This window comes from Pongo pygmaeus, chromosome 12 (genome assembly GCF_028885625.2).
Source record: "Pongo pygmaeus isolate AG05252 chromosome 12, NHGRI_mPonPyg2-v2.0_pri, whole genome shotgun sequence".
Classification (NCBI taxonomy): Eukaryota; Metazoa; Chordata; class Mammalia; order Primates; family Hominidae; genus Pongo; species Pongo pygmaeus.
The window spans coordinates 23,970,732-23,991,677 of NC_072385.2; the positions used below are offsets into that span (position 1 = coordinate 23,970,732).

A 20,946-nucleotide genomic window follows, 5' to 3' on the forward strand; every position below is an offset into this window, starting at 1 on the left:
TTGTCGTCGGGCTCGGCTTCCTCAGTGTCTGGCTGGAGGTTGGACCCAGGGTAGAGGAGGGCTGAACGCATCCCCTTTTAATCTGAGTGCCCAGGAGGAGGGTGGCGGGAGGACCCCCGGGTGGGGGCGCCAGGCCGCCCACGCGTGCGTTCCCGGCCTCTTGGGGGACCCGAGCCGCGGACCTCCGGCCCCTTCCCCTGCCGCGGTTGCCTCCAGCGTGGGCCGGAGGAAGGAGTCTCCATGGAACCTGGGGGCAGAGGTGAGGATTTGGGAGTGATGCTGCCTTGGTGCCCGCTGCAGAGGGAGAAAGGGAGAAAGGCTGCCTCTGGCTGGGGCAGGCTCAAGAAGGAGTAGCGTCACGAGCCCCTTCCTACTAGCCGGTCTCACTTGGGGTTTTGAGGGACAGCCCGCCACTTCCATTGCCCTCCTGGTCTGTAGGGCGCTGGATGCCTCCCTTGCCCAAGGGAAAATATCAACACATCTGACAATTTGGCTTTTGATAATGACTTCTTTTTTGATCTCAGAGGAGCCCCATAAGGCAGTAGGAAGGGACTATCCGACCCTTTTGGAAGGTAGGGAAAGCAGGGATTTGAGAAGTCATGGAATTTGTTTACAATCCTGTTTTGTTTTTGGTGGTGGTGGTTTTTTTTCCATAAGACACATCACTTTTCTGAGTCAGGCGGTGTTGTATTAATATCTGAAAAGTCAGTGTTCAAAAAGAATTTAGTCTTCGTTTATCCTGTGAGCCTAGAATACAACAGAGATGAATCACTGAGGCGTGGACATACAAAGACTTTGAGTATTATTTTGACTAAATAATACGCATGCAAGATAAAAATGTTTAATTTATATGTCCAGATGCTCATAGGAGTTCTACTGGAGTTTAAGGGCAGAGGAGAACAGGAGGAGCCTAGAGGCAGCAATGGTCAAGGTGTCTTGATTAAAAGATATGCGATTGTCCTTTGGTTCCCAGTGTTGACTCTTCTTAGATGACAACTAGCTGGTGTGTGGCACTTCCTGCTAGTTTATTGCAAGGACACAGTAATCATCATGGCTCCTGTCTCCACTTTTAGGATCACTTTTTGAGGACTCAGACCTTCTCCATGCTGGAAACTCAAAAGAAAATGACGTGACTGCTGTGCTGCTGACCCCTGGGTCCCAAGTAAGTTTAGATTTCCTCTTTCTTTTCCTTCTGTTCTCAGAGCAAGTATATCTTTCCTTCCATTGTTTATGGAATTGCTCAGCCCTGATGCCTAGACCACTGGGTTCATCCTGATAAACTGATGTCTGATGACCCCAAAGGAAGTGCTCTTCAGTTGTGCAGAACTTTCTTCCCAGCGTTGCTTTCTCTCTACCCACTGAGTGTTTGCTGCACACACATTGAGTACTGTAATTGGCCTTGGTGAGATGCAAAGAAGTAAAAGCCACTTGCTCCTGCATCGTGGAGTTTACTAAGGCAGTGAGAGATATATAAATAAAATAGTTAAGCACGAAGAAATAGATATCTTTTAAACGTAGAAATGATTGGTCCAGACAAGTCATAAAAGTCTCTGAAAGAGATTTTTTTTATCATCTGTTTGGGAGAAGTGTGGGATAAAAACTGTACTTTGAAAAACAAGAGAGAGTGGGTAGTTGAAGGGTGGAATAAGGGAATATTACAAGACAGAACAGCTTTGGCCAAAAAATAAAAAAAAAAGTCTTCAAATGATGAGGGAGTTGGAGGTCTTCTGAGGATGTGTGGCTGTGTGAGTCACTGTGGGTTGACCTAGACTGTGGTGAGGGAAGCTTGGCTGTGTTGTACCCAGACCCCAGGACAATCTACACTCGGTCTTATTCCAGAGGCAAATGAAGGCCCCATGGTTTTTAGAGGCCCAGCAAGATGAAACATGCCATAGCTGATTGGAGAGAGAAGATTAGTAAAGATGCTTCTGTAAGATTTGGCCAAGACAGTAGGAGATTGGCAGACCCTTTGGTTCAGGTGCTGCGACTCTTTGTTTCCGTCACACCAGGCCTAACAGCATGCAGGTACTGATGATCCTTATAAAACCATGGGAGAAAATGCCAGTATTGATTTTGATCTGTGAATTTGCAGATCGCTTTCAGAAAGATGAGAGGAGAGAAAGTCAGTAGCACCTGCTGACAGTGTCTGATTGGCCTGCCTGTGAGTTGATTGCTGAGGTTTTCTTAGGGAACTGAAGTCTGAAAGCAACTGCCTGTTAGTCTGTTAGTGTTAGCATTGTTTGTACAGAACGAAGATGGTGCACGTTATATTACTTGTGCTGATCACTCCTGAGGCATATGACCTTAAGTGGCCATAAACTTAAAAGTGTGGGATTTCTTACTTAAAGTGTTAAAAGAGTATATTTTGGGCAGAGGATTTTCAGAGTAGGTAGTTCTTTTGACTTTATGTCATTACGTGCTTTGTTTTACCAGTCATTTTTGAAAGACTATGAAATATACATTAGAAAGCTGAATATAAACAAAATTAACCGTTCAATTCATATATATATATATATATATTTTTTTTTTCAAGGGGCTGTGGCCCAAGTGGTAGTTTAAAGAGCGGTAAAACTGATTCATTTGCTAACCCAAGGGATGGTTTATTTTACTGTAAGCTAAATTGTAGTTGCATAGAAATTTTAAAAATAGAATTTGAAAAATTATTAGACATTTATCAGCAGTAACAGATTCAAAAGAGCATTACCTGCCCTGCTCCCTTATTTCAATATTTTAGTAAACAAACTAAACTTTGTGCCTGTCATCGAGATGAAGGTTAGGCTAAATACTCCTGCAGTGTTTTCAATGTTTAATACGCTCTGTTCTCCTCCCCACTTCTGTTCCCATGCACACGTTTATAGAACACCCCATTTAAACTTGTTTCTATTAATTCTTATTCCTTCCTTCCTTTCTTTCATTCAAATATTCAACAAATATTTACAGAGTTTCTGCTCTGTGCCAAGTACTAGGCTGCTTCAGTGAGCAAAAATAGACCTGGCCTCTGCTCCTGTGGAGCTTATGTTAGCCACAAGATCCCCTCTATGTGTACAACCCAAGGGAATGGAAGGAACATGTGTTCTAACTAGAGAGTCAGGGAAGGCTTCCCTTGAAGTAACACCTGAGCTGAGATCTGAAGGGAGAGAAGGATTCACATTGCTGAAAGGATGGGGCAGGGGGCAGAATATTCAGGAATAGGAAGCAGGATGTGTAAAGGGGCTAAAGGGAGTAGGACACACACTTCAAGCAGATGAAAGAATGCCACTAACTGGGGGATGGGGGCAGATTGATCAGGTCATTGTGAAAAGTGACGGGAACACTCTGGGGACTTTCATAATAATTTGGGCTTCAGATACTGTTTTACAAATAAGTCTATATTCTGTGACATGTAGGAAACGTCTTAATTTTTAATATATATATGGGACTGATTTCATTCTTAGGAAAACTAGAGAAAAAATACTTCAATTTCTTGAACCCCGTATGTTTTAAAAACTATACCATAAGGAAAATATTTAATTCACAATTACATTTTTCTCTCCTTTTTCCTGTATAAATAGTAGCAAATGCTGTAGTTCTGTAATTTATTGATACATAAACTAAAAAGTTCATACCTTCAAGTTTTACATTGAAGGTGCTTTCCTTCCTACTTGCAGATAATATGCATTTCTGCTGCCTGGAGGCAAAGAGTGAGTCTGTGGACTACATATTCACCAGAGAATCTTAGTACTGGAAAGGGTGGCCAAGGCCATGTTGTCTGTCCTTTTTTTATCCTTTCTGTCTTCCTCCTCCTGTGCTGTCAGTTTTATTCCTCTTCAGAGGCCTCTGTAAGGAGGCTCGTTGGTGAGCACCAATGTGTTTGGTTTTTCAGGAATTGATCAGGGATATGGCCGAGGCTCTCACCCAGTGGAGGCAGCTGAACTCTCCTCAGGGAGATGTGCCTGAGAAGCCTAGGAATCTGGTCTTGCTGGGTAAGGATGGCTCCCCCAATGCCTGTGAATTTACCCAGTGTGGTACCTTGGCCTCCTCAGTTCCTAGGAGCTCCAACGTCCTTATATTCAATGATTCTTAATTCTAGTAGGGCCTGAGACAGGCAATTTCTGCCTTTTGTTTCTGGATATAGTTTTAACACTCCTGGAATTAGACATAAACACCTTTATTTTATGGACCTGTAGCATCCTTCTTCTCAACTCCTTGACCAAGGATGTGGAGACAAAGTGCTAATGAAAACAACTCTTAAGAGAATGGTTGCTTATTCTTTAAATAGGGGGAGGTAAAACTGATAAGGGCCTCAAACCCCTATCAATCTTCCTACCTCGTGAGCACTGTTGAGGAAGAAATGGAGAACTGACTTCACTCTCTCCCTCTCTTACCATGTTCCTAAAGACCAGGGAATGAACACTGAGGTCTTCACCAGACTCCTTTTTCTTTCCCTATGAATAGGGCTTCCAATTTCCACACCTGATGTAATCTCTCAGTTGGAGCATGAGGAGGAGCTGGAGAGAGAAGTCTCAAAGGCAGCCAGTCAAAAGCGTGAGTGTTGGAAACAGTGCGAGTAAAACCCAGATTGTCAATGCAAATGCTTGTGGAGGAGGAGCCTGTCCAGATTTTGCTAGACCCATGGAAAAGTTGAAGTCCCTGTCTCACCGCTGTGCCGCATCCTAGCTCTGTGGATGGTGATCTGTTTATAAAGTTATAATTTGATTTTTTAGAAAGTAAATACTTTCTACTCTTTCAAACCAATTCTTTTTCCCAAATAAGGTAAAATGAAACCAACATTTTAATGTTTGTTAATAACTTGCTTGGGTTCAAGGCTCTAAAGCAGGATTTTTTACATGTGTTATTTTATCTTTGCCGGATGCCATTTTTTTGAGTCTCAGATCAATGACTGTAAATTCATCTCTGGGTTTTCCCTTGCCACCTTCTCTGTCTAAGCAGAGGCAGCATAGCATGATGGTTAAGACTGCAGACTTTGGAACTAAGCTTCCTTGGTTTAAAGCTGATCTTAGCTACTCATTAGCTTTGTGACCTTTAACAGATGACTTGTGTTCTCTGTGACTTAAATTAAAATGGGGATAATGATAGCACAGAGCTTATACTGTTTTGGTGACAATCAAAGGAAATAATCCAAGGGAAATGTTTTAAACAGTACCTGGCTATATGGTAAGCAAAGGTAGCTATTAAGTCCTAGTAGCTTTTTTGAAAGATGTTATGGATTTGACCCTGTTACTTCTGTCAAACTGGATTACTGCAAAAGACTATTGGCTAATTATACTTTCTTTTACTCTTACCCTTGTAAAATTGAGGCAGCATAATACTGCTAGATTCCCCAATGAGTTGCTTACTCTGCCAGTTCTCTATTCCTCTACCTGCTTTCAGAGCCGTTGTTAGTCTACCTGCCTAACTTTTTTGCCTTCTCTGTTCTTCACCTTGAACTCTTAACATCAGATAGGCAAGTCCCTCACTATCCTCCACTAACCGTGTGTTCTTCATGAACATTTGGGGCTTTAATTTTTTTCACTCCCCTTAGCTGGAAGTCCATTTGCTTTTAACCTATTCTACCTATTTGTCCTTTAAAATCCCAGGCACTTCCCTGAATATATCTAGTTGAGAACACTGTATTGTATTAATTTATTTCATGTAGAGACATGATTGAAATGAGTATTAAAGAGCATTTAAGCTTAGAAGTATTTAAACATTTTTAGCAATGAAGCTTTTCCCCCTCAAATTATTACTAGGAAGTCCGGGAACTTGGGGTAGATATCTTGAGAGGTTGGGGACTCATCTGAACACATGGAGTTTTGACCTTCCCCTCCCAACACACTGCTGTTTTTCTCTTTCTTTCCTTTCTCTCTTTTTTCTTTCTTCTTGGTTCTGTTTTACTCTTTCCAGTTTGCTGAGTCTAGGGTGATGGTAAGCAATCAGAGGTGATTAGTTGCTTTCCAGTTAATAAGCTTTGTGGTCATCTGAGTTTGTAGACCTGGACCATGTTGAATGCTAGCTTCTAGAATTTGTGTCTTATCTTGAGACAGTAGAACCAACAGATTTTTGTGAAAGGGAGATGGTTTTGAGCAATTAGTCTTTTAGCAGTGGTTGGGCCATATTGGAGTAGGAAAAGATTGGTGGCAAGATTAGCTAAAGATGGTCATTCTTGAGGCATGAAATGATAAGGCTCTGGTCAGATGGGTACAGTGAGTCTTTGGAAGACCATCTTTCTCTGATCCTAGCCCTGTCTCCTCTAGATCCTTTTTTAAAAAAATCTGCTATTTCTCCATATCACCTCTTCTTAGTCTCATTCTGTTATTTTTTGTTATTTCCCATCCTGCTGCATAGAGGAATGTTGAGTACCTGCACACACTCTCCTTTTATGCAGTCGTACTTCTTTGTCCAGTCATCTTTTTTTTGTTGTGTTCTCTCAAGATTGAAAGACTATTTTTGAGAGCTTTCAAGTTCATGTGTCCCCTGTAAATATTCCTAACAAAGAATGAAACAAACATGTCTCATTAATTTCCTACCACAGCAGTTATTTTTCTCTCAGTGTAGGAAATGACACACATGTGTATTTTTGCTTATTTCAGACTGGGAAACAATACCAGAAAGCAAGGAGCTAACTCCAGAGAAGGATATTTCTGAAGAAGAATCGGCTCCTGGGGTGTTAATTGTAAGATTTTCAAAGGAAAGTTCTAGTGAATGTGAGGATTCTTTAGAGAGTCAGCAGGAAAACCATGAGAAACATTTAATACAAGAGGCTGTCACTCAGAAATCTTCTAGGGAGAGAAGCTACCAATTTGATGAATTTAGAAGAAATTGCACTCAGAGGTCCTTACTTGTTCAGCAGCAAGGAGAGAGACTATATCATTGTGATTCATTTAAAAATAACTTAAAACAAAATTCAGATATAATTAGGCATGAGAGAATTTGTGCAGGAAAGAAACCTTGGAAATGCAATGAGTGTGAGAAAGCCTTCAGTTACTACTCAGCTTTTGTCTTGCATCAGAGAATTCACACCGGAGAAAAACCCTATGAATGTAATGAATGTGGTAAAGCCTTTAGCCAGAGCATACACCTTACTCTGCACCAGAGAATTCATACTGGGGAGAAACCCTATGAATGTCATGAGTGTGGGAAAGCCTTCAGTCACCGCTCAGCCCTTATTCGGCATCATATAATTCACACTGGAGAAAAACCCTATGAGTGCAATGAGTGTGGGAAGGCCTTTAATCAGAGTTCATACCTCACTCAACATCAGCGAATTCATACTGGAGAGAAACCTTATGAGTGTAATGAATGTGGGAAGGCCTTCAGCCAAAGCACATTCCTTACCCAGCATCAGGTCATTCACACTGGAGAGAAACCTTATAAGTGTAACGAATGTGGCAAAGCCTTTAGTGATCGGTCAGGTCTTATTCAGCACCAGAGAACTCATACTGGGGAGCGGCCTTATGAGTGTAACGAATGTGGGAAAGCCTTTGGCTACTGCTCAGCCCTGACTCAGCACCAGAGGACTCACACTGGGGAGAAACCCTATAAATGCAATGATTGTGCCAAAGCCTTCAGTGACCGCTCAGCCCTTATTCGTCATCAGAGAACACACACTGGAGAGAAACCTTACAAATGTAAAGATTGTGGAAAAGCATTCAGCCAGAGCTCATCTCTTACAAAGCATCAGAAAACTCACACTGGAGAAAAGCCCTACAAGTGTAAGGAATGTGGAAAAGCCTTCAGCCAGAGTTCATCCCTCTCTCAACATCAGAAAACTCATGCTGGAGTGAAAACCAAGAAATATGCCCAAGCTCTTAGCATTTAGCCTTTGGCCAACACAAGAGAATTCATACTGGATAAAGACTGTAAATGTGGTACATTCAGAGCATAGTTATTGAGCATTTACCATACTTGCTGTGGGGGTCTACAAAGAAATTTAAGACTGTGTTGCAAAAAAGTTATTGACAAGTCATTGCTGATGTGGGATGTAGCATGATTAGACTGTGAAAGTATAGTTTTACATTTTTAAAAGTGTTCTGGCAGAGGACACTAACATTCCCTCAGGAAAGAGGAAAATTATCTGTAACACCCTAACGTGTATGTAAATTGCCATATCCTTGGGAGAGAAATGGGGTGTGCCATGGTGGAAACTGGACATCTTGACTGTGCCGGGTATTTTCATAATACTAAGAATATAAGTTTTAAAGAGGTAAGTTATCCTTTTAGGGAAGTTGCATGGGTAGAAAAAAGAGATTGAGAATTCACAGTGAGTTTGTCCAGAGTCAGGAGTGGTGGTGGAAGGGAAGTTGTCCTTCGTTCTTAAGTTTAAGGAGCCAAAGGAAGTAGAGGGAAAGGATAGAAAAAAAGAGCTAGGGGATGAACCCAAGAAATGTTGATTATGAGAACTACTCAACTGAATATTCACAACCATGAGAAATATAGACTTGCTAGTTGGTCAGTTGAAAAGTTTCTGTGAGGGTAGCCTTACCCTGCAACTAAGGAATGTTGGCTGCAGGATAATGCAGGGTGTTTGCTTTTGGACTTTTTGTCTTTTAGACCTTGCTTATTGAGACGTTGCCTACTAAATCATGTTAATTCCAAGGGTCAAGAACAACAGCTTAGAAAATTGAGTACAGAAGAGACCTTTGATGTGTTCAAACTGTTTTAAGGTATCTTGAGTTACCTGAGAATGTGCTTATTTATAAAGATTTACCTCAGTTGTATCTAGTTTGTACCTTAGATTTTTTTATAGCTTATAGTAAAGTTTAGTTGTAGATTTGCACTGACACTGCATATTAGATTATGAAAAACTTGAAAAGACTTTGAAATACCTTTTACCATTTTACTTTTGGGTAGAGGCAGGTGGCATCTTTTTATATTTTTTTCATTGAAACTTTGAAGATTATTGGACATATTATTTTGAGTGCAGTGTTTTTAATTTTAGGAAGTTGTACTATGATGTATCTTGGTGTGAATTTCTTTTAGTTTACCCTGTTTGGGGTTTGCTTAGCTTCTTCAATCTGTAGGTTTATGTCTTTTGCCAAATTTGGGAGATTTTCAGCCCTCATCTCTTTAAATACATTTTAGCCCACACCTTCTACTCCTTTTCTTCTGGGACTCTAATGAAAGAAATGTTAGCTCTTTGGTTGTAGTCTCACAAGTTCCTGAGGCTCTGTTCATTTTTTCTTGATGATTTTTGTCTGAATCTGCTCAATCTGCCATAACAAGATAGCATAGACTGACTGAGTGGCTCAAAAAAATATGTATTTCTAACAGTTCTGGAGGCTGGGAAGTCCAAGATCAAGGTGCCTGCTGACTGCTCCTAGTGAGGGCTTTCCTCCTGGCTTACAGATAGCTGCCTTCTCACTGTGTCTTCTCATGTCTGTAGTGCATGCAGATGGGGGACCAGTTTGGAAAGGGAGAGAGAAATAGCTCCCTCTTCTTATCAGTCCACCAGTTCTAGCAGATTAGGACTCTGCCCTTATTACCTCATTTAACCCTAATTACCCCCCTGAAAACCCTGTCTCCAAATAAATTCACATTGGGGATTAGGACTTGAACAAAATTTTGGGGAAGAGAGGATACGTTTAGTCCATGACATTCCACCCCAGCCCCCCACCGAATTTATGTCCTTCTGTGCAGAATACGTTTATTCCACTCCAACAGCCCCCAAAGCCCTAACTCATTCTAGCATTAGCTCTAAAGTCCAGACCTTCAAGTAAATATCACCTAAATCAGATATGGCTAAGACTCAAGGTACAGTTTATCCTGAGGCAAAATTACTCTGCAGCTGTGAACCTGTGAAACCAAACAAGTTATGTGCTTCCAAAATACATTTGTGATCTGGACATAATTTAGGCATTCCCATTCCACAGGGGGAGAAATAGGAAAGTAGGAGGAGGGATGCATCCTGAGCAAGTCCAAAACTTAGCAAGGCAAATTCTATTAGGCCTTCGTTTCATCAGATCTTGTGAGAATAATCCTCTTTTGTTCAATGCTCTGCCTTCCAGATCCACTGGGGTAGTGGTCCTATCTCTGTGGTACTGCCAGGTAGCCCCTCTCCTAAGCCTCTGCAGGACAATTCTGCCCCTAAGTCTTCAGTTGGAGGCTTTCTGTTCTGTTGAGACCAGGGTGATGGTTCCACCCTTTGAAACGGGAGGCATCCCCAATGGTCTCTGAATTGTTTTCAGGGTCATTCTCTTTTCTTGAAGGATAACACATATTCATAGACAAATGGCTCTCTAGTCTGGTTCTATAGGATCTAAGAAGTCCTAAAGCCTGCCTTCATTTTATTTTGTTGTTTTTCTGTCCCCTTTAGTGCCAGGTGGCTGTGTTTCTGCTGTTATAATCCCATTTATATTCCTGGCTTCTCCTGGGGCTGCTAAACCCATCTGATCTCTATTTATCAAATGGTTGTTAAGCCACACTCTTAGTGTTTTCTTCGTAGCAAATTTTCTCATATTTTTGTGATATGGATAGAATTTTCAAATCTCTTTAATTGTGCTTCCTTGTTTCTTAACAGTTCCTTCTTCACTTAATCTCTCTCCTCTCACATTTTACTACAAGCGCTAAGGGGACCCAAGCTGCACCTTCAGTGCTTTGCTTAGAAATCTCCTAAATAAACAGTTTCATCACTCTCAAGTTCTGCCTTTCAGAAAACACTAGAACAGTTCAGAGAAGTTCTTTGCCACTTTATAACAAGAACCACCTTTTTTTTTTCCAGTTCTAATAACATGTACCTCATTGCCATCTGAGACCTTGCCAGAATGGCCTTTAATATCCATATCTCTATCATGTACCTCAAAACTCTTTTAGCCTCCATCCATCACCCAGTTCCAAAGCTGCCTCCACATTTTGAGGTATTTGTTACAGCAGCATCCCCCTTCTGGGTACCAAAATCTCAATCTGCTTGGTCTGCCATAACAAAAATCCATAGACTGGGTGGCTCAAACAACAGAAATTTATTTCTCACAGTCCTGGAGGCTGTAAGTCTAAAATCACGGTCCAACAGCATTCAGTTCCTGGCTTGTAGATGGTTGCCCTCTCACTGTGTTCTCACATGACCTTTTCTCAGTGCATAGGTGTGGAGAGAAATTGGATTGGGACCCCACCTTTAAGGTCTCTTTTAACCTTAATTACTTCCTCAGAACCTATCTCCAAATACAGTCACATTGAGGGTTAGGGTGTCAACATAATGAATTGGGGTCATGGGGACATAGTGCATAACAGTTTTCTCTCTTCAGATTGAGCATTTTCTGTTGTTCTTTCTTTTTGTTTGTTTGAGAGGGAGTCTCGCTCTCGTCCAGGCTGGAGTGCAGTGGCGCCATCTCAGCTAACTGCAAGCTCCACCTCCCAGGTTCACACCATTCTCCTACGTCAGCCTCCCAAGTAGCTGGGCCTACAGGTGCCCGCTACCATGCCTGGCTAATTTTTTTTTTTTTTTTTGTATTTTTAGTAGAGACGGGGTTTCACCGTGTTAGCCAGGGTGGTCTCGATCTCCTGACCTCATGATCTGCCTGCCTCGGCCTCCCAAAATGCTGGGATTACAGGTGTGAGCCACCGCCTCGGCCAGGTATTTTCTGTTGTTATATCTTCAAGTTCACTAGATCTTCCCTCTGTCCTTTTGTTTCTGCTGTTGAGACCATCCTTGAGTTTTATTTCAGTTATTGTATTTTTCAGTTCCATTTGATTCTTTGTTCTGTTTCCTTGCTGAGAGCCTTTCTTTGCTTATTTTGTTTGTATTGAGCATGTCTGTAATTACTCATTGAAGCATTTTTGTGATGGCTGCTTTAAAATCCTTGCAGGTTATCCTAACATCTGTGTCATCTCAGTATTGACATCTTTGGGTTATCTTCTCATTTAAGTTGAGATTTTCTTGGTTCTTGGTGTGATGAGTGATTTTCAGTTGAAGTCTGGACATTTTGAGTATTTTGATATGAGATTTGGTATCCTATTTAAGTCTTCTGCATTGACAGGCCTCCTCTGATACCACTGTGGTGGAGAAAGTGTTGCAGGGGGTGCTGCCTCATTACTTTAAGTTGGTGTTGGAAGTCCAGGTTCACCATTGACCTCTAATGACTCCTGGGGCAGGGGTCCTTAATACTGCTGGGCAAGGGTGGGATTTACAGCTCCCCACTAGGCCTCTGCTGACACCACACTGGCTGGGGAAGATCGGGAATGCCTTGTTGTTGCTGCTTACATGGCCTCGATTGACAGCATGGTGTGGGGTTGAGGGTAACGTCATGACTATTGGGAGCTGGTGTAAGTCCTGACCCCCCACTTGGCTTCCACTGAGACCACACCAGTAAGGAAGAAGAGAGATGGCTCTGGGTAGGGGGGATGCTGCCAGGGCAATGTGTGGGGAGGAGTGGGTTTTAGAAATCTGTCTGCCCAGTTGGTCTTCTCTGATACCACCCCAGGGTAAAGGTGAAGGACTGAGGAGCCTTGTTACAGGCTGGTGAGGGTGGAAGTATAGGCATTTGTTGGCGGGGATAGGACCATAGCTTTCTTCTGTGGTCTTTGAAGTAGGATTGTGGTTTTCTAAACATTTTGTGTCTTGCTAGGCGGCTCCCTTCCCAGTCCTTTGGCTAGAAAAAGCAGATTTTTCTTGGGGCTTTTTTTTTTTTTTTGTCTGTGCCTGTTGGCATTTCTGGGTTGCCAGCTTCTCTAGAACCCGATCTGGGATAGATGAGGCAATAAGAAAGCCCAAGAAAGTCACTGCTGTGTTCTTCCTCAGGTTCTGAGGTCCCTGGCCAGTCAATTCTCTCTCCACCATTTAGAACTTTCTTATGTTTGCTTTGTATATAATATCCCGGATTTTTAGTTGTACTTAGTGAGAGCAATAGGAGAAAGTAGTGCTCCACCTTTCCTGTGACATCCTCGTGCTTGACACTGAAATCACACATCAAGTTGTGGTATATATAGGGTTTGTGGTATATAACCTAAGGGTTTGTGGTATATACAGGTCATTTGTCCTGAAGATAAACTGCCAATTTGATAGGTAGAAACTATCAGCCTGCTTCATCTAGCTTTGAAGGAACAATAGTTTATAAATTGAGGAAACACCAGTATTTAATTGTAGGTTATAAACTGGAGAAGAATAGCTATGACTAAGAATATAAACTGTAGGGTTACTTTTTTTTATTTGTATTTTTGTTTGAAAAACATATGAGAAGCACTGGAGAACTGGACTCAGAATTTCGGATTTTTTTCCAATTATATATTATCTACATGTGGCTATCTGTTCACTTTAATTTGCCATATGACATATGATATCATAGAGAATCAACAAAATAAAGAATGAAAATAACTGAGATTTGGGACAAGTCACCTTCATCCTTTGAAATCTGTTTCCTCATAGATATATGTTTTAAAATTTAATGCCTACTTGAGAATGATTAAGAGTTAGGTAGAAAATGGATGCAAATGTGGTTTGTAAGCTATCAGGTGCTACGTAACTATTAGGTATTATTGATATAGTCATTTAGAAGACATATCCATCATGTATGCTTCACAGTGGTGTAGCCCAATAAAAACAACTGTGAATATAATGGAATGAGGCTTTTTATCTTTTTAAGTAAGTTTTCTGGGATCCTGTTAAAATCTGCATCTTTTGAGATAATCATATGGTTCCTTTTAATCTATTAATGTGGTAAAGTACATTGATTTTCTGATGTTAAAGAATCCTTGCACTTCTGGGATGCAATTTCGTGATTTTTTTTCTCCATCTCTGGGGGAGTTCGTGTCCTTTGAATTTTAGTTGCATTCATCTGTTAAACTGGGATTATTGTGTTTGTAGTGTGTGGCATGGTTGGTTTTAGGGGCTATTTAGATTTACTGTTTCTTCTAGAAAGTTGTAGGTTTTTCTAAAAATGTATCCTTTTTGGTCATCGAGTTGTTTAAAATATTTTTATTTTCAAGTACTTGTTCTATTTGAACTTAGTCCCTTTTTTCTTTCCTGATATTGCTTATTTGTATCCTCTCTTGGTAATGTTTCTAGAGATGTGTCAACTTTACTAGTCTTTTAAAATAACTGACTTTTTGAACTTTTGCAAACATCAACTTTTATCAAAGTGCACAATAAAATTCACCCACTTAAAGGTGTTTGCTATGTTTGATGAAGATATTACCCTTGTAACTACCACCATAATTGTGTGTGTGGTTGTAATAGTTCCTTCTTCTCCTCCTCCCTCTCTCCTCCTCCTCCCCATCTTCCTCCTCCTCCTTTCACCCCTTTCTCTTTCTTCCTCCCTTCTTCCTTTCTTTCTTCCACAGTTCTGTCTTAAAATGACCTATGTAAACTTGTGTAACCATCACCACAAAGGGTACAGAACGATTCCACTGCACCAACAAATTCCGCATGTGCTGCTTTTTTTTAAGAGTGGCTCCCCACCCCTCATTGAATATAAAGGCTTCGATTTTCATCAGTGTTGTGTCATTTATTTTTATTGCTGAGTAGTTTTCCATGTTAGATACCACAATATTCTTATCCATTAACCCACTGAAGCACGTTTAGGTTGTTTATAATTTTTAGTGATTATGAATAAAACTATTACAAATATGAACATAAATTTTCATCTCTGTAGGGTAAATATTGGAGTGAAATGGTTAGGTCATATGGTGAGTGTATGTTTACCTTTGTAACACAGGGCCAACCTTTTCCAGAATGATTGGTTAATTTTTTTTCCCACCAGCAATGTATGAAGATGTGGTTGCTCCATAATTTGCCAACACCGGGTATTCTCATTGTTTTTATTTTATCCATTCTAGTAGATGTGTAGTGGTATCTCATTGTGGCTTCAATTTGCATTTCCTTAATGACTAATGATGTTGAGCATCTTTTCGTATGCTTATTGTCCATCTGTGTATCTTTGATGAAGTGTTCAAATCTTTTGCCATTTTAAAAGAATTCTATTGTTTGTTTTCCTAGTTTAGTTTTGTAGTTTGTGGCTTGTCTTTTTATTCTCTTTTATTCAATTTTTATTTCAGTGTATTTTATAAAGCAAAGGTTTTAAATTTTAATGAAGTCCAGTTTTTCCCTCTATGGACCATACTTTGGTGTCATATTTAAGAACCCCATCCCTAACTAATGTTTAGGAAATTTTTCTTCTACTATCTTAATGATAATGTTTTTCACTTACATCCATTTTAGGTAATTTTTATATAAGGTGTTAAATAAAGGCCCAGGCTCATTGTTTTTACATGTGGTTATCCAATTGTTTCAGCATCATTTGTGGAAAACATATTGTTTCTCCATTGAATTGCCTTTGCCCTTTTGTCAACAATTGATTGATCATAGTTAAGTGGGTCTGTTTCTCAGTTTTCTATTCTATTCCATTGATTATGTGTCCATCCCTTTGCCAAAACCACACATTGTCTTCATTACTGTAGCTTTGTAGTAAATCTCAAAATCAGGTAATGTAAGCCCTTCAAATTTATTCTTTTTCTAATTTATATGTTTTCACTGTCATATATTTGTCTATATATTATGTCAAGTTTTACTTTATATATTTTGACACTCAGTTGTTATCCGAATACAGGCTAAGAATTGTCAAATCTCTGGTGATTTGAATGTTTTCTCATTATGTAGCAACTTTCTTTAAACATAGGAATACATGGACACAGGAAGGGGACCTTCACACTCTGGGGACTGTTGTGGGGCGGGGGGAGGGGGGAGGGATAGCATTAGGAGATATACCTAATGCTAAATGACAAGTTAATGGGTGCAGCACACCAGCATGGCACATGGATACATATGTAACTAACCTGCACATTGTGCACATGTACCCTAAAACTTAAAGTATAATAAAAAAAAGAGAATACTTTATAACAGATAATATTGGGGTTTTTTTGGGGGGGAGGAGGTTTGAAACAAGGTCTCACTCTCACCCAGGCTGGAGTACAGTGGTGGTGCGATTTTGGCTCTTTGCAACCTCAACCTCCTGGGCTCAAGCAATCCTTCCACCTCAGTCTCTCGAATAGCTGGGATTACAGGCATGCACCACCACACCCAGCTAAATTTTTTTGCATCTTTTGTAGAAATGGGGTTTCACCATGTTGGCCAGGCTGGTCTTGAACTCGTGAGCTCAAGCAATCTGCCCACCTTGGTCTCCCAAAGTGCTGGAAACACAAGCATGAGCCACTTTGCTCCACCACAGATTTATTGAGATATAATTTATATACCATAAAATTCATCCATTTAAAATGTACAATTCAGTGTTCTTTGTGTATTTACAGAGTTGTACGACCATCACCACAATAAATCTTAGAACATTATCACCTCTAAAATAAAACTTTTAGCTATAACCTCTGCTATGGTCTGTATGTTTGTGTACCCTCAAAATTCATAAGTTGCAATCCTAACCCCGAAGGTGATGGTATTAGGAGATGGGGCCTTTGGGAAGTGATTAGGTCAAGAGGGCATAGCCCTCATGAATGAGCTCAGTGCTCCTATGAAAGTGGCCCCAAACAGATCACTCACCCCTTCTCCCTTGTGAGGACACAATGAAAAGACAGTCATCTGTGAGCTAGAAAGTGGGTTCTCACTCAAATTTCATTATGCTGGTGCCTTGGACTTCCCAGCCTCCAGAACTGTAAGAAATCATTTATTGTTGTTTATAAGCTACTCAGTCTATGGTGCATTTGTTATGGAAGCTGGAACAGACTAAGATAAGTCCTAACTCCTCTGTTCTCCCCAGCACTAGGGAACCATGAATACACTGTCTATGTTTGTAGATTTGCCTGTTCTGGACATTTCATATAAACAGAATCATACAGTCATCATACAGTATATGATCTGGTGTGGTTTGAAGGTGTATTAGCCCGTTTTCACATGCTATAAATAACCTGAAACTAAGTAAGTTATAAGGAAAAGAGGTTTAATTGGCTCACGGTTCCACAGGCTTTACAGGAGGTGTGGCTGGGGAGGCCTCAGGGAGCTTACAATCATGGGGGAAGGCAAAGGGGAAACAGGCTTATCTTACATGGCCAGAGCAGGAGAGGGGGAAAGGTGCCACACACTTTTAAACAACCAGATCTCATGAGAACTCATCATAAGAATAGCACCAAAGGGGGAAATCTGCCCCCATGATCTAATCGCCTCCAATCAGGTCCCACCTCCAACATTGAGGATTACAATTTGACATGAGATTTGGGCAGGGCCACAGACCCAAACCATATCAGAATGTGTCCCCTAAAGTTCATGTGTTGGCAGCTTGATCCCCAGTGAGGTGGTTCTGGGAGGTAGGGCCTAATGGGAGGTCAATGGATTATGGGGGCATCACCCTTATGAATGGATTAATACTATTCTCGTGAGAGTGGGTCTGTTATCACAGGAGTGGGTTCCTTACAAAAGAACAAGTTTGGCTCCCTCTTGCTCCTCTATTGCCCTCTCTTTGCCCTTTGGCTATGGAATGATGCAGCAAGAAGGCCCTCAACAGATACTAGCTCCTTGATTTTGGACTTCCTAGGCTCCAGAATGGTGAGGAAATAAATTTCTATTCGCTATAAATTACCCATTATAGCATTCTGTCATAGCAGCACAAAAGGGGCTAAGACATGGTCTTTGTGATTGGCTTCTTTCACTTACCATAATGTTTTCGTAAGGTTTATGTTATAGAATATATTAGTGCTTCATTTATTTTAAAAACATTCTTTCCTTTTTTAAAAAAATCTTGAATGTGATAGTACTTTTTTATTGTGGTAAAAAACACATAACATAAAATTTACCCTCTTAACCATTGTCTTAGTTTGTTTTGTGCTGCCATAACAGAATACCACAGATGGTAATTTATAAGGGTGGAAAATTTATTGCCTCACAGTTCTGGAGGCAGGGAAGTTCGAGATCAAGGGGCCAACATCTGATGCGGCCCTCCTTGCAGCATCATCCCATGATGGAACATGGAAGGGTAAGAGAGAGAGCAAGAGGAGACTGAACTCACACTTTTGTAATGGCACCAATTGCACCCACAAGGGTGAAGCCCTCATGGCTTAATCACCTCTTAAAAGGTCCTGCCCCTTTAAACTCTTAACACTGGCAATTAAATTTCAACATGAGTTTTGGAGGGGGTAAACATTCAAACCATAGCATTCCACCCCGGCTTCCCAAAACTTTAGTCCTTTCCAAATACAAAATACATTCATTTCATCCCAATATCCCCAAAAGTCTTAACTGATTTCATAACCAACTCCAGATTCCAAAGCCCGGAGTCTCATCTAAAATCAGATATGGGTGAGACTCAAATCACTATTCATCCTAAGGCAAATTTCCAGCTCCGAGCCTGTGAAATTAAACAAGTTACGTGCTTCTGAAATACAATGGTGAGACAGTCATAGGATAGACATTTGCATTCCAAAAAGGAGACATAGAAAAAAAGAGAGGAGATCCTAAGCAAGTCCACTCTGTGGCTTTCCTGGGCACAGTTCACACAGAAGCTCTCAGGGGTTGAAATCTTGTGCCTGCAGCTCTCCCAGGCTGGTGTTGCACACTGGTAGCTCTACAGTTCTGGGGTCTTGGGAATGGCCCTGCCCCCACAGCTCCTCTAGGCCTCGTGGGGGACTTTATGCAGTGGCTCTGATCCCACAGTTCCACTGGGCATTGCCTTAGTGGGGTCTCCCTACTGGCTCCACCCCTGTAACAAGTCTCTTTCCCAGGCTGTTCATGACATCCTTGGAAATCTAGGGCTACATTTAAGATCAGGTCATCTGCAGATAATTTTATTTTTTCCTTTCCAATTTATTGCTTAAGTACTCTTACTAGGACCTCTAGTACTATGTTGAATAGAAGTTAGTCTGGTGAGGATCGGTAGCTGATAAATTGTCAGTTTCTGTTGACTGATGACATTTCTGTTTCTGTTTGACATTTTTGCCTCAGTTCCTGAAATGTATTTTCACTGGATGTTAAGTTCTAGGCTGCTATTATTTTTCTCTCATCTCTTTAAAGACAGTGTCCTACTTTGGTTCGACTTAGCTTCTTATGATTTTATAATCATGAATGGTGAGCTTACGTTTTACTGGCCTTAGTATGTAGGGATTCTGGAAGGCCTGTGTTGTGGGGTGTTTCTCTGAAGAAGAATTAAATAAATTTATTTCTTGAATTGAGATTTCCTGGACTAAGCAGGAAACATTACCTCAAATGCCAAACTCTCCTTGGGACAGGTCTGTGGTTGTTGACTCACTAAGGGAAGATCACCCCATTCCCAACTCTCATCACCAAGTGTGGGGGTGCTTAGGCCCACGTGTCCCTGTGGGCCCCCATTTTTAGTGGTTAGATGCATTTTCTACCACCTGTTTCACTAAGGGTCTCAATCCACTGTGGTGTCCTGGATCCAAATCACTACCCTGCTCACGCCCAGGTCCTGGTCTCCTGGCTTAAGTGGCTCTTGAGTCCCAAAGTCCCAGGGAGTTAAGAGCAGCATGCAAGGCAGGGCATTTCTGGTTTCTTTTGTCCTTATAAATGAAGTATTTTATTAAATGAATTATTTTTCAAGACAATGAAATAATTGCTACCACAATTTATTGATATGGCCCTAGAAAGGAGGGACCTGAGGCTCCTCTCTCCTCCCTCCCTTCCCTCCCCTCCCCTCCCCTCCCTCCCTCCCTCCCTCCCTTCCTCCCTTCCTTCCTTCCTTTTCCTTGTTTTTTTCTTTCTAGCACATCTGCTTTATCTTTGTCTATGTATGTTTTCCTTTTGCTGAACTATTGTGACAGGATTGCCGACATCATGGCATTTTACTACTCATGTCCTGTATCTTACAAGAATATGTATCAGCATGTGTATTTTTTTATTATATTTTATTTTTTGAGGCAGAGTTTCACTCTGTCTCCCAGGCTGGAATGCAGTGGCACAATCATGGCTCACTGCAGCCTCAAACTTCTGGGCTCAGGTGATTCTCCCACCTCAGCCTCCCAGGTAGCTGGGACTATAAGTGCACACCACCATGCCTAGCTAATTTTTTCTTTCTTTTTTTTTTTTTTTGGTAGAGACAGGGTTTTGCCATGTTGCCCAGGCTGGTCTCAAACTCCGGGCTCAAGTGATCACCTGCTTCAGCCTCCCAAAGTGCTGGGATTACAGGCCTGAGCCACTGCGCCCAGATATTTCATTTTTAGAGACAGGGTCTCTGCTCTGTTGCCCGGGCTGAAGTGCAGCAGCATGGTCATAGCTCAGTGTAACCTTGAACTCCTGGGCTCAAGCAATTCTCCTGCCTCAGCTTCCCGAGTATCTGGGATTACAGGCACACACCACCACATCCAAGTAATTTTTTTTTTTCTTTGTAGAGGTAGGGTCTCACTATGGTACGCAGGCTGGTCTCAAACTCCTAGGCTCAAGCCATCCTGCCAAAGTGCTGGGATTATATAGCATGTGTCTTCTATGAGCAAGTACATTCTCCAACATAATCGCAATGCTGTTATTCAACCCAAACAATCTAACTCTGATGCAAGATTACTGTCTAACACACAGTTAGTTTAAATTCATCCACAGTTATCCCCAAATGTCATGTACAGCTCCCTGTCCAATTTCCAATCAGTTGGGACACACTGCATTTATTTGTCCTGCCTCTTTAGTTTCCTTCAGTCTAGAATGGTCTTTCCACCTCGTTTTATCTTTCATGACATTAATATTCTGAGGAGTCCAGACCAGTTGTTTTGTAGAATGTTCCACCATCTGCGTTTTCTGTCTATTTCCTCATGATTAGATCCAGATTAAGCAATTTTGACAAGAAATCTACATATATGTGTGATTTTCATTAAATGACATTAGGAGGGCTGGGCTTGGTGGCTGTCCTCTGTAATTTCAGCTATTCAGGAGGCTGAGGCAAGACGATTGCTTGACCCTGGGAGTTCAAGGTTATAGTGAGCTAGGATCATGCTACTGCCCTCCAGCCTGGGTAACAGAGTGAGACCCTGTTTTTAAAAAAATTTTTTTTGCATCACATCAAGAGACTCAAGATGCCAATTTGTCCTGTTACTAATGCT

General features: G+C 41.2%; 1 protein-coding gene across 1 annotated transcript in view; it reads left to right on the forward strand.

Annotated features, from left to right (window-relative positions):
- The window catches only part of ZNF892 (zinc finger protein 892), a 31,408-nt gene extending 15,133 nt beyond the window's left edge, over window positions 1–16,275 (forward strand). The window contains exons 7-10 of the mRNA XM_063649455.1: window positions 1,074–1,162; window positions 3,863–3,962; window positions 4,435–4,524; window positions 6,570–16,275. Coding sequence (XP_063505525.1) covers window positions 1,074–1,162; window positions 3,863–3,962; window positions 4,435–4,524; window positions 6,570–7,798 — 1,508 coding nt within the window. The 3' untranslated portion in view covers window positions 7,799–16,275. The remainder of the gene's footprint in view (window positions 1–1,073; window positions 1,163–3,862; window positions 3,963–4,434; window positions 4,525–6,569) is intronic.
- The last annotated feature ends 4,671 nt before the right edge of the window (window positions 16,276–20,946 follow it).